The following is a 13,905-nucleotide window of genomic DNA, read 5'->3' as shown; positions in this document are numbered from 1 at the left end:
TGCTACAGACACATTTCTGCACATTCCCTGTTTCCGGATGAAGGCGTCACTAAAGTGTGTGGCAACTTTGGAGTCGGCTACCTTGGCAAATGTTCCTTTCTTGCAGGGGAGCACCACTGTATCCTATTGGTAATTTAATAATGATAATAATAACAATAACAATATACTATCGCCCAATGAATAATAGTAATGCATTATTAATTAAAACAAATGTTTTCTCTCCAGAGTTGTTGAATTTCCCACACTGCAGCACGAGAAGGCTGCCCCAAAACCAACAGTCCTGCAGAGGGATGGCATCAGTCATTCTCCAGTCTAATGACTGCTGCACACTCATCACTGTGGATTTTAATAGATAACTTGCAGATGCAGCACAATCTCATCAAGTTCAACATCACCAGCTGACGGCTGGACAGTTGGTGACCACCAAGCGGCTGTGAACCAGAACTAAGCAGAAGCGTCTTAACCCTTGTGGGGAAACACTCTGACTGGGAATTGGATTTGTGTTTTCTCAAGAGTGCCATGCACACATTCCTCCAACTGTAGCCTAAGGTGGCTATTTTAAGCACAAACTCATGTCAGAAGCAGAGCCAAAACAATTCAGCGTTGGATTTTTAAAACACTTCATGAATAATTGTACATAAGAACAACTTTTTAATTGCATCAATGGACTATTTCTAATTTGAAATATGCTCAGATTTTTTAGCCTTTATGCATATACTCTGACACTGTCTCTTATATATTGTGTACCCTTCATACAAAGTGTAGTGTCCTTATGTACATACTAAATAAAAATTCACTGTTGGCTCATGGTGCACTAATTAGGCTAAGTCGACTATAGGCTATTCTTAGTGCGTGGTGAAGTGGTTTAGAAATTAGCATAATCACTAACCATCATAACCATCAAGTGGGGCGATTGGGGGAAAAAAGCATGACAAAATTAACGACACAGATTCTTAAACATCAACTGTCAAGTTTGAGTGGATAATCAACTGAGGGGCGATTGACCCCAAAAAAAAAAAAAAAAGATTTGTTCTGAACAAATTAAAATGTTTTTCTTAAATATTTCTAAGCTACATTTCTTGTGAGAGTTTTCTTTAGAGGCACGATGGAAGCTAATTATTCAGCTATTGTTAGGACTGTCAAGTCACAGTAGAAGTTAATCGAGAGGGGCAAAGGAAGGGGCAAATGAAAAGGAAAACAAAAGATTTGTTATAACAACTTTTTTTAAACTTTTCTAAACATCATGAAGGAGGCTATTAAACCTGAGGTGCTCCCTGTATCAACAATGACCTTGCACAAATTCGGACAGACCAAATATATAACCTCTAGTTTCAAAGATCATTTTCTCAAATACTGGGTAGATTCTTGCAGGTCTCTGTAAATTTGGTACTATGATTTCTGAGGATGTACTATGATTCATCTCTGCGAATGGCTACCATGTATGGATCAGTGCAATACTAACTAACACCTTCTTGTTTTCTCAGAGACTAAAGTGAAACTAGACTGTAAAAGTAAGTGATGTTTGTTCCGACAGCATGACCATGTTCTTACCACATACAATTGGTTATTTTCTTTTAATTTCAATTAAGACCAATGTGTACCATGTATGTTAATTTGTGCACGATTCCCCTCTCTAGCTCCGCCTCTGCAGGAGACACCTGAGTTCCACCCTTGTCCATACTGTACTACCTCCTTCACTGAGCCTAGCTTCCTGCAGCAGCATGTCAAGTATCATCACCGTGACGAGTACAATGACACAGTGAGACGAAGCTCCTCCAGGCACCAGTCCTCACAGGACTCCACAGTATACAGCTGTCCTCAGTGTAGTAGTAATTTCCATTCTTCGATGCAGCTAACAATCCATAAAAACCAGGCCCATCCCTCTGCTCCGCCCAAGAAGCTCTACACGTGTCCAGTCTGTGCCCGCAGCTTTGATTACCTGGGGAACTTAAAGAATCACTGCCGGAGTTGGCACAGCATGTCTGTCCACACCCACAAGGGACATCTCCGATGCTCGGACTGTAGGAGGAGTTTCATTAAGTCCTGGGGACAGGGGCCTCACCAATGCATTGGCAGGAAAACCAAAACCAGGTTTGCTCATCCTGAATATACAAAGCCTTTGTCCCTTGTAATAGGTGTCACTTGTGAAAAGTGTGGCAAGACAGTGCAAAACCTTACAAGTCTGCGTAAGCACATGCTTCTTCATACTGGGGAGAAGCCTCATGCCTGTGAAGAGTGTGGCTCAACCTTTGCAGATAGCAGTACGCTCCGTAAACATATGAATATACACTCACGAGCCCAGCCATATGAGTGTGAGCTGTGCAAGAAAAAATTCTCAGAGGCAGCCCTTCTGCGTAAACACAAGATCGTGCATACAGGCGAGAAACCATACTCCTGCTCCGAGTGTGGGAAGGCCTTTGCCTACAAGCAGTCTTTACTCAAACACAAACAGACCCATTTCCCATCAGGGGAATGCTTTGATTGTTCAGAATGTGGCAAGAGCTTCAGTAGCAAGGACAAAGTGAAATATCACATGAGGATCCACAAAAAGACACACCAGTGTGGTGAATGCGGCCATAAGGTGGCCAGCTTGCAGATACTGAAGGTACATATGCGACGACACACGGGAGAAAGGCCTTACCACTGCAAGGTGTGTGACAAGCGTTTCAAGCGCCTGGAACACTTGCATAACCACCGGCGCACTCACACCGGTGACAGGCCGTACAAATGTGACCTGTGTGAGGCGAGCTTCGCTCAATCTGGGGATCTCACCAAGCACAGGAGGAGACACACGGGGGAAAAACCCTATGTGTGCACTGTTTGTAATCGGGGATTCACCTGTAAAGGGTCACTGAGCGTACACAGCGCGATCCACTCCGATGCACGTCCGTACAAATGTGAGGTGTGTGCAAAAACCTTTCGCCAGAGGTCACAGCTCACTGCTCACAAGAAGATCCATTCAGGGAAGAGGCCATACCTGTGCCTTTACTGTGACAGCCGCTTCAAACGCAATGAACATTTGAAGATTCATCTTAGCAGATGTTTTAAAAGAAAATCATCAGACAAACAGGGATCTGAATGATTAATACCAGTGGCTGTATGACTAATGGAGAGAGATCAGATTAACTGTTATTAACTGTAACTCGGGGTACATTCCTTCTTAAACACACTTTATTGGCTTACTGACAAAAATTAAACCATATTGGACAATCACGTTTGTTGTTTAAAAGGAGACATGGTGGCTGCTATAGCTGTAGGCAATTTTTGTATTTTTATTTTCTTAACCGGTGTTTATGAATCCAGTTGAACCCAGTACTGGACACAGCGGTCAGTTTTTAATCAAGGTGATGATGTGTCAATTTGTGTCGATTTAATTGTCCCTTTTACCTTCATCCCCCTTTTTTTTTACCCCCTTGTGAAAGCGGAGATACTTGGCCATGGGTTAGAACTGTGGAGACTTTTAATCTGGTAGTAGTAAAATGTTGCTTGTTTTGAAATGCCAAAAAGAAATATCATAGGTTTTCTGCAGCCATTTTTTTAACCTCCCATGAAGTTATATAATTTTTAAAGTATAATTTAAGTTGACACACAAATGAATTTTATTTTGCGGTTGTGCTAACATCCTACTCTACCTCCTTTATGGTGTTTGCTGTTTACCCTGCTGTCTCATATTTTAATAACATACTAGCATATAGCATATATGAAAAAGATTGTACTGTTTTAATTGTTGATTCCTTGAAGAAGAGTTTTCATAATTTGTATGAGGTTTTGTTTAGATAGTAACACTATTTTTTCAGATATGGTGGGAAAAAAAGGTTTGAGTTGGCATAAAAAATCTAACCTAAGGCATGACATTTATATGATCCTTTACTATAACCTGCTTAGTTTTGGAAAATTGTGTTATGACAAGCAAAGTATATCAATAAAATGATGTAAGCGCATATGTTTGTGTAAGTGTATTTGTTCAAGTGTATATGAGAGCTACAGGGCAATATCAGGGAAATCTGCAAAAGGATTCAATGACAGACTAGCAAGAGGAGCTGAAAGGCCCGTTAAGCAGGGAACAAGTTCGGTTTAGTTTAATGGCACATATAAAAATGATATAACACAAAAAGAAGATAAAAAAAAAAAACTTGGATTTTGCAGGTAGATAAAAGAAACCCCAAGGGGCTTAGAAAAACATCTCACAAAGAAATGACAAAAAAATATCAAGATGACAAAAACAGAACTTGCTACGAGGAGGAAAACAGTATTTCCAAAATAAAATGCACCAAAAACAATAATGGAAAGAAGATAAATAAAAATTTCAATATTTCATGAAAATGAAAATGAAATGTGCTGCTGTATAATTTTATTTATGTGTTTCTGTCCTGCATTTTAACTTATTTTTGGACCAGAACATATATGTTTGCCTCTAGTAGGGCAGTCATCAGAGGCAAACCTTCCTCACACATTCATTTACACCCAGGATATGCATCACTAGGACAAAGGCCCCAAACAAACCTGTCTGGGTCAATTCAGTGGGAATTGGTCTATTATTTTTATGTCCGCGATTACGAGGACAGAGCAGTAACTATGACTCCTGCACAGATAACAAAGATGTATTTAGGGGTAAATAATATTGAGTGTACCTTTGTTTAAAGCTGGAATCAATACTTCTTAAAGCGTGTCCATTTTTCATTTAGCCGCGTCATGTCTGTGCGGAGGAGGGGCAGAGAGATGAATGGGTGGATCCTCTAATTCCCCCTGTTGCAGTTATCATAATTGTTGAACAACCACGGTTTTTAAAGATCGGGCTTGAGGAGAGGCAGGCCACACAAAGAAAGTTAATAGATTTGGAAAATTGAGATAGATTGCACAGCAGCCGTTTTTTGGAATGATCCATTGGCTTGGCAGGCAGATGGACAAATATGATGAGGAGGGAGGGGGGACGAGCACAGCGCTCAAACACAGGGCAGGAGAGAATGCATCCTGACAGATAAAGGTGTTATTGTTTAGCCTTTTGCGTTTTCTCTCATCGTCTGGTGTGTGATAGCCGGATATGTCACAGTTTGAGGCCTGCATCGGTTTTAATGCAGATGAGTCGGCCAGTGGATTCTCCCTGAAAGGCCGTAATGAAACAGCAGTAGTTCCTCTCTTGAGGCACCAGGGGGAAACGGATAGCTGTGGAAAGGATGCTTCAGGGAATAGGCGAGATCAGGAAATCTGTCTCTCCCTCTGAAGTTCCACACCATTCGTTAGAGCCGGGATATGGAATAGGCCTGTGGTCAGTGTTGCATGCCGAGATTGAGAACATAAGAGTCTTTTTTTTCCACTCTAAAGGAGCATCATACATTCTCCTCCATCAGAAATATTTGGCAGTGTTGTTCCAGCTGATAGTGCTCCCTGTGCAACGCCCCTGACCCCGTCATTTGTCTGGTGCAGGTAGCTTTTAGAACCTCTAAAGGATATATACAACACCATGTGATACAGTATATCCAGATGGGCCTATATTTGTTTCCATCCGTTTTGATATCGGTCATTGTTTTCGCATTTGATGCATTCAGGCCTTTCTCTGCTCCTCAGAAATCTTTCCCATGTCCAATTTTCCCCTTTCCCGTGTCCAATTTTCCCTAATATTCAGATGATTATGGCATGATGCTTTCCTTCCCTCCTTTCAGTATTCTACTCTTTTCCTCCCCTGCTCCTATTTTCCCCTGATTCTCTCCGACTCCGTACCCTCAGATGTATTTGTGACATTCTGCCACATGGTATGAATGTCTAAAATGACATTATGTTTCATCAGTGCTGATATAGATACACTACGATGGCTGAGAGTCTACTGCAAATCATCAACAAATCGAAACATAAAACCTTACATTTATTTAGCCTTCCCTGTCCCAAAGCCAAATGGCAAAAGCATTTTCAATCTGCCCCCCTTGACAGACAGTTGGTAGTCTTTTAGGTTGCAGTCTGAGAATTGAATTACCCCATATTGGATCTTATAAAAGTCCAGTTGGGGGGATTTTCTTTTTGTGATGTAATTTGAGCTATCCAATTTTCCTTGTATTTACTGTCTATATTTTTGTCAATTTGGCAGAGGAACACATTGTGTGCGTTGGCGCTGGGTGTCATTGGTGTCGTCACGCTACGGTGGTTTTGGTGTTGGCTGGCCTCGGAGGTCAGTGTGTGGGAAGAGATGGTGGCTCTGCAGGGCTTTGGGGCGGCTCTTGGCCTGTCCCTTTGGGCTCCAGCAGGCCCACATCCACTCCTCTCATTCATGAAGGGGTCAACACACGGGTCAAAACACCCCGTTTGACTCCCCGCAACACACTGGTGTGTGTGGGCGTAGATGAAACTGGGTATTTTGTGGGCCTTTGGTAAGCTGCAGCTGGTAGCAGCTCTTACTTCTCCCTCTCTAGTCCAAATGTGCCTAAAAGCATGGCTTACACAAAGGAAGGGGAAAGAAAACACCATTAAATTGCGTTGCATCGAGTGTTAAGAGTGGGCTGCCGAGGCTGCCGAGTTACACATAAAGGGATGAAAAAGACCCTGTTTATTCCCTATTAGTATCACTGCATTGACAGGTGGGTATCAAGAACTCCTTACTTCTCTCTCCCTCTACCACCTCTAATGCTAAGAATGCTGATAAGCTGTGCCGGTCCGGGCCGAAGTGTTATCCGCCGAGCCGGCTGGTATCGTGGTAACTGCTGGAGTGGATCTCTTGACCACGGCCTCCCTCCTCCTCTCATCCCACTGTAACCTTTTGGTCTCTCTGTCTGTTTAGCAGAGGGATAGAGATGTGGAGGGCGAGAGAGACTGACAGTGTGCGCTCCCCTGCTCAGTAAATATGAACTGCACCCAGCAGACAGACTCATTCATCACAGGGGAAAGAGGGGGAAAGGGGAGGGAGAGAGAAAGAGAGAGAGAAAGGGGGTGGCGGTGGTGGTGGTGGTGGTGGTGGTGGGGGGGGGGGGCAGAGAAAGGACTAAGAGAAATGTCCAAGAGGAGAGGGAGGATGAGGAGGAAGAAGAGAGGTGGGAGGAATAGGAAGCAGATGGAGAGAGGATGAAAGAAAGGAAAGTGTTCTGGGTGAAATGAGTGGGAGAAAGGGATAACAGGCTGAAGAGGTGGAGAGAGACTGAGATGATTGAAGGATAAATAAAGGATAGTGGATGTGCATGGGGAGGAGAAACCTCAAGCATGGGAGAGCTGATGAAATATTGGAGGACATTTTATATCTCATCACCAAGAGTGGCCTTTTGTTATGTCTCATTAGAGATCTTGCGGTGTGATCGCCGCCTTTAAGCATCATGTTATGAGAGCGATAGTATTTTCACTAGCCTGCAGTCAGGAAGCTCAGATCCCACTCTGACTTGTTGCACCTCACTTTGACCATGAATATACAACTATAGGATGTCCGTGCCGATGTGGAGAAGGCCATGTTGCATCACTGCACCGGAGCTCGTATTTTTTCATGTATATCCGAGTTTGTGTACCAATCAAATCAATTTCAGGGCTTAGCGAAAGAGGTGGGTCAAAGAGGATCTGGACCTTCAAACAGCACTTTGTATTATAAGAGAACATGATATACTTCACACCGCCATTGTGTTGCTCTAGCACTCTCATATCCACTCACACACACAAATGCACACACACAAACATGCCCTGGCCTCATGTTACAAATTTGTGATGTTTGTTTTCTTGTTTTTATCTCTGTTTATCTCTGTTGTTGCTCTCTAAAGTAAATAAAGAAGTAGGACAAAAGTAAAAAAGGCAGATACTGAGAAAGAAATATAATCCTGCACACTGTCTACACTTGCATAATACTTTATTGCGACATTTCGGTCAGGCAAAGATGTTTGCCTGATGAAGGTCTTATGACGGTAACATCGCAATAAAGTATTATGCATGTGCAGACAGTGTGTCGGATGCTCTGTAAAGTCCTTTGTGACAAGTCTGTTTTGTTAAAAGTGCTTTATAAATACCATCAAGAACAACTGACCTACAAGTTCAGTTTTATTTTACTATTGGATGAAACATTTCAAATGCATCCACGCCAAATGCAAGTGGGGAAAAAACATCATTTGTTGAAAATCCCAGAGTCCTTTGCCCTTTCCTGTCCATGTCCTCAATTTCCAACAACTTCCCCCTTTTCACTCCCACCAAAACCTCCTCCTCTCTCCATCTTTTTCTACTCCACAGAAAAGACAGGAGAGAGGGAAGATGATGTGTGACAGATGCCATATTTCGACTTTCTGTCAGGGAGATTAATATTGACACAGTGTGTTTCTTACCAGGGGCTTGTTGACTGTGTGTGTTGGGCTTTGATTTCATTATCCTCTGCTCAGCCACTTTTTTCTTAAGAATCAGACAATAACAGATGTGGCGACTGAAATGGAGACACTGATATTGGAGGGGCTGAGTGAACAAGTTATATTGCTGGGTGGAGTTGGCCATCAGTCCTGTTTGCCGTGGAAGTATAAACCCCCGAGGGTCCCCAAAGCACAGAGACCTATCAATTTTCTCACCCCCTTACCTCCACAATGTCATGGGGAGTAAGCAACAGTGCAGAGTGTCATAATTATTGCTGTTCAATCATGGCTAACTTTATTTATGTAAATGCAGAGGTTATGTCCTGTGTAGTTTGTGCTTGGGAGTGAAGAGGAAACTGATGATGAGGATCATTCAGGATTCAACCTTCAGCTAAGACTTCCTCAATGCTCATGTGGTATGATCCTTCCTTCCTTCCTTCCTTCCTCCTTCATTCATTCTCTTTACCTACTTATTCATGGTCATGGAGGGCTGGAGTCTATCCCACCATACACTGGGTGGAATGCGTTATTGGTAGCACTTTACATTATAGTACATATATTACAGGGTAATTACTGTGTAAATACATAGAAATCCTAGAAAAAAAAAAAATCCATAGAAAGTAACTGGTAATTTCTTGTAATAACAAGTAACTAATTATAATGTATAATTTCTCAGTTAAATGCTGCTAATTTCTGGTAATAATGAGTATATTAGCATAGCATGATAACAGTACTACATTAATGTAGTAAGTTGTGCAATCATTACTGAATAATTACAATGTAATACTTTGCTTACCGGCCTTTCTAATATGGAAGTACTAGATAACACCATGGGAACTGTACTGCCAAATTAAGTCAAGCTTGATAGCTCAATATTACACTGATTTTACTCTGTAGATACTTTATTCCTCGGTTCAATAGGGTGATGAGGTAGTTTACATCCACAGTGTTGGTATATGAAAATCAAATTTCATTCATCACTGATATAAACAATTCACAAGTGGCTTTATGACTCCGGGCCAAAAGCTCAGCGGCCTCTGCCATCAACTTGTGAGAACTGAGAACTTTCTGACGGTTATCGAAACATTTCTGGAGCGGATACACAGAGATGGATTCTACAGCTTCCTGATTTTGTAATTTCAAAGCATAGGCTTGCTGTTAGTGGGAGAATAAAATCAATAGGCCTCTCTGGAGACTGGGTATAGGCCTATAGTCCTATGATATGAGAGAGGCTCCAAAACAGGAAATCTAGCTGAAAGAGAAGGAAATAAGGAGGAGCAAAGCAACTTCAGCGAATAAACAAATAGAAAGCAAAGCAGGAGAGATAATGCAAGTGGGAGACAAGAGGCCGACGGGGGAAACAGTTGTCGCCGGAGACTTTTATTGACTTTTTTTTCCCCTCCTCGCTCCACGTGACTACCAGATAAATTCACACAGGGAGGGAGAGAGGGAGAGGGACTGAGGGGAGAGAGAGAAATGAGAAAATAAATTACTCTGGAAAGATATGACGATAGGCTACACGCGGCTTTAAATCTAAAAGGGAATTCGCGACACACTCGACCAATTTGTCACTGTGCTTTTTGCCTCTTTTCATTTCTTTTTTGGTACTTTTCCCCCCTATTATTTTTCACCCCTTCAATACCCCGATGCCCCTAATTTACCCCACTTTTCCCGTGTAGGCCCGTCCAATTCTTCTTCACTCGTGTTTTCCAAATCTATCCTCTGTAGGATCTACACATTGTAGGCTATGTAGGAGCTGTCGTGGGGCTGTCATGTTAGGATGGAGATATGATTTATTCATTTATTTTCTTTCTTTCTTGCTTTCTTTCTTTCTTTCTTTGGTACAACATAAGGTCCTGTTAACCTACCTGGTCGAGTCATGTAAGGTGCTTCCTCCACGTCCAACTCGAGCCTTGATCTTTATATGTGTCTGTTTATAATTTATGACAAATCCATAAATCCATCCACCCCAGCTTGTCTTTCAATAGGTCTCCCTTCATCTGTAACTACACTCAGATCTGTGCCTCCTCGCCCTCCTCCTCCTCCCCCTCTCCATACATAGGCCTATCAAAATCTGAGAGAAAGGAGGAAATGAGATGCATCGAAAAAAAAAAAAAAGAATGAGGGGGCCCACAGTAAAGGATGGCTGGAAAAGAGGTGGAAGAATGGAATGGAAAAGAGAAAAGAAAGAAAACGCAGACTTAAAGTATACCCCCCTCTCTTTTATTTAATTTAGACGCCAGGCGAAAATCGATCCTGCCATTCGATACGCAATCCGAATCAAGGCGAATTAAGCGGGCGGAAATTAACTCTGAAAATATTTTTGATGGAGTGGCTTGTAGTCTCTCGGCCAAATGGACTGCAAAGTGGAACAAATGACAGGGGCCTAGTGGTGGAGACAGCGCCGCTCCATCTTCCATTAGGCCGTAATGGGATAGGTCCAGCCCCCTAGCTCGACTCGGCTGCATTAATCAAAACAGCCGCTATATGAAGATTTATGGTTCTCCACTCCAGCGAAGCCGGAGCCGGAGCCAGTTCTCGGTGTGTATGTTTGAAGGAGGGGGTTGAGACTCACTCACTCCCGCTCGCTCTCGCTCTCCCTCTCTCTCTCTCTCCCTCTCTCTCCCTTTCTCTCTCTCTCTCTCTCTCTCTCTCTCTCCCCATCCATCCTATAGACTTTGCCCGGCCTACCTGTGGGCCTATACACAACATGCGTGTCGCGCCTGTATGCACGCACGCACACACACACACACACACCTTTAATCCGGAGACTGTGTAATCGCATCTTGTCATTTTTGTCTACAGGCGTGTCAAATCTTGATTCTTTTGTTGACTCGTTCAATGGGTAATATACCTGTAATAGAAGGGCTGTATATACAGTCTTTTAATTTAATCAGATATTATGTGCAGTGATGTAGTGGTAAATAAAAAGGTGGGTAAACACTGACCTTCAGATGTTGTTTATCATAAGGTAAACAGCCAGTAAACCAAAATCAATTACATTTTTGGAAATGCATCAACTTATGTTTTTGTTTTCCCCTTAAAAGATCTGCTCTTTATATAACTTTACTTGTAATTTATAACTGACTTACCATGATGTGTAGTTTACTGTAAATTCCCTGCATAAAGATTTAACCCATGCCAGCCTATAAAGGTGGGTAAAATCTGCAAATAAAAAGGTGACCAAACTGGGTTTAGGTGGGTTTACCCTCCGCTACAACCCTGATCATGTGTTTTGATTTATTTCAGTATCTTCCACCCTTTGTAGCTTTTTCCTAACGGCTTTCCTGGGCAACTTTCAACTCTGAATCGGGCTTATAGTTTGGCTTTTGCCACCAATACGCCACCTCTTACCTCTCCAACGTAACAAACACAAGACAAACAAATGGGCATCCTCTGGCGTTCAGCAGTGAGACTTTAGATTACAGCCTATTGCTGCAGCTCCCCTCTCCATGGCAGCCTATTAGGAGTGAACCCCGGTGAGCGGGCCACTGCTGTGACGAGCCAAAGGGACAGACAGGGGGAGACAGTGTGACGGAGAAGACTGTGGCGGCTCTATATTGGAGCTGGGATCCATCCAAAAAACTTCAGCCAAGTTTTGATGAGATGAGACTGATCGGACCCACTGCCGAGAGCCGCTGTCTTACTTTCTTTTTCTGTCTGTGTGTGTGTGTGTGTGTTTTCAGGAGAGTGAGCACGGATGAAGGCCTCCCAATAGGTGGATCCAGGTCCTACCTATTCACACGCACACACACAAACACACGCACTTCTCTATTACCCAACTTTCACAGCTCTTTCCTATTCTCCCCTCCCTTAACCCCAGTATCTTGTCAGTGTTTTTTCCCATTATTTCTGTCCCCTCTCTTTCTCCTCCATCTAACTCCCTATCTTATTCCACTTCAGCCTATTCCCCCATTCCCCGTCCTCCGGCCCTAACTCTCCCATGCGGATAACCAAACCAGCATGGAGACATCTCTATATCCATCTATCTATCTCTCCTTTCCTTTTGTCCTGCCTCTTTTCCCCTTTCCTTTCTTCTCCCTCTTTTCCTGGCGAGCGGAGGGGAAGCTTGGTGCCAGTTTCAGTCTGCCGAAGGGTTTATTTAAATTAGAAACGCTTCAATCTCCTCATCCTCCCCCCTTTTTTTCTCTCTCTCTCTCTCCCTCATTCACTTTCTGCCTCTCTTTCTGGGCCGCGGTGACTCCCACCTTCCTGCTGACAGCCTCTTGGGTCCAGTCAATGCCAGGCAACTTTGTTTTGTAGATGGAAGTGGCAGAGAGGGGCGGAGGGGGTTGGAACAGGGAAGAAGAGAGGAAACGAGGGAGGGAAAGTAGAGGTGGGAGAGTGGGAGTTAGAGAGGGGTCAGGGGAGACCTGTTAGTCAGTGTACTTTAGTTCCTCCTTCCTCTCATGGCTCATTCCACCCAGATTAGGACCTGTAAATGGCTATAGGCTACCACACCTGGCTGTGGATGTGCTTGTCTCATAGGAACAGCGGCAAACTATTTCCTTTTACTCTCTCATTATCACGCTCTCACAATCTTGTCTTGTCCTAACGCTCTCTCTCTCTCTCTCTCCCTCCGTCGCCTTTTGCCTGTTTTGCGTTTTCTTGTTTTTCGGGAAGTGCCTTTTCTTCCTCTATCACTCCCTCTCTGTCCATCACGGTGAGCAAGACGCATGGCAGGGGGTCAGTCATCGCACCTAATCATCCCCTCTGTTAACAGCGGCCCATCTCCCTGATGATCCCTCTATCCTCCCTCGCCCTGCTTCCCTCCCTAGTCTCTACTCTCCCCTCCCCACCCCTCCTCACCCATTAACACACAATTATTTTGGGGGGCCGACACGGGTGCGGGGAGGAAACGAGGTGTGGAGAACACAGAGAGACTGTCTCTCTAATGGCTGAGTGACACCAGACGAGCTCATAGATCATGGAGATTATTAATACCACTGTTAAACGCCCCAGTCAGGACCACCACCATCCACACACACACACACACACACACTCTTAGACCCCATCATATCTCATTCCCAGCACACATCTTTATATGAGCTGTCATTCATGCTCGGCGAATCGGCATCAATTTCATTTGACTCGTTTAAACAATGCCGGGTGCTCATTACAGCATGTGGTTGAGGGGTAGAATCAGATTTACAATTACAACTCTCATTGGCAGCGTATTATTCACGAGGTCGTTTCCTTATGATTCGCCTCCCGCCCCATATTTCTAATGACGGTAATTCCAGGTTTGATCTGATTATCATGTATACAGTGAGGTGAGAGATTCCCTGTGACTTGCTGGTAATGACCAGGGAAATGTGGCCTTTATACGGCAGCGGGGGCCCATCTAGGGAGAGGAGATTGAAAGGCAGGGAGGTGGGGAGGAGGGCTGGGTGGGGAGCGTGTGTGTTTGTGTGTGTGTGTGTGTGTGCGTGTGTGTGAATGACCTGTCCGTTTAACCGGTGGGGTTCGGGGAGATGGCAGGGGGAGCCAGGCGTCCCTGGAGAGCAGGGTCTGGGGAAATCACACTCTCACTTCCACCAAACAACCTGGAGGCTGCATGGCAGCTGGCAGCAGCCAATACACACTCTCTCACTCTCCATATCCTAGTTTA

At 43.8% G+C, this 13,905-nt stretch overlaps 1 protein-coding gene across 1 annotated transcript; it reads left to right on the top strand.

Annotated features, from left to right (window-relative positions):
* Positions 1 to 1,406: 1,406 nt before the first annotated feature.
* LOC139649639 (zinc finger protein 98-like) lies at positions 1,407 to 3,618 on the top strand. The gene is made up of 2 exons (XM_071526111.1): positions 1,407 to 1,511; positions 1,638 to 3,618. Exon 2 carries the CDS (start codon positions 1,847 to 1,849, stop codon positions 3,080 to 3,082), a length of 1,236 nt encoding a protein of 411 aa, XP_071382212.1. The 5' UTR covers positions 1,407 to 1,511; positions 1,638 to 1,846; the 3' UTR covers positions 3,083 to 3,618.
* Positions 3,619 to 13,905: the final 10,287 nt, after the last annotated feature.

The sequence above is a fragment of the Centroberyx affinis genome, unplaced genomic scaffold, assembly GCF_046629955.1.
Source record: "Centroberyx affinis isolate AG114_WGS23_722 - 3 ecotype Tasmania unplaced genomic scaffold, CSIRO-AGI_Caff_v1 ptg001385l_1, whole genome shotgun sequence".
NCBI classification, from domain to species: Eukaryota; Metazoa; Chordata; class Actinopteri; order Beryciformes; family Berycidae; genus Centroberyx; species Centroberyx affinis.
This window is presented reverse-complemented; position numbering and strand designations above follow the sequence as displayed.

Coding starts and splice junctions, on each gene's coding strand:
- LOC139649639 (XM_071526111.1), top strand. CDS start 1,847: ATGCAGCTAACAATCCATAAAAACCAGGCCCATCCCTCTGCTCCGCCC.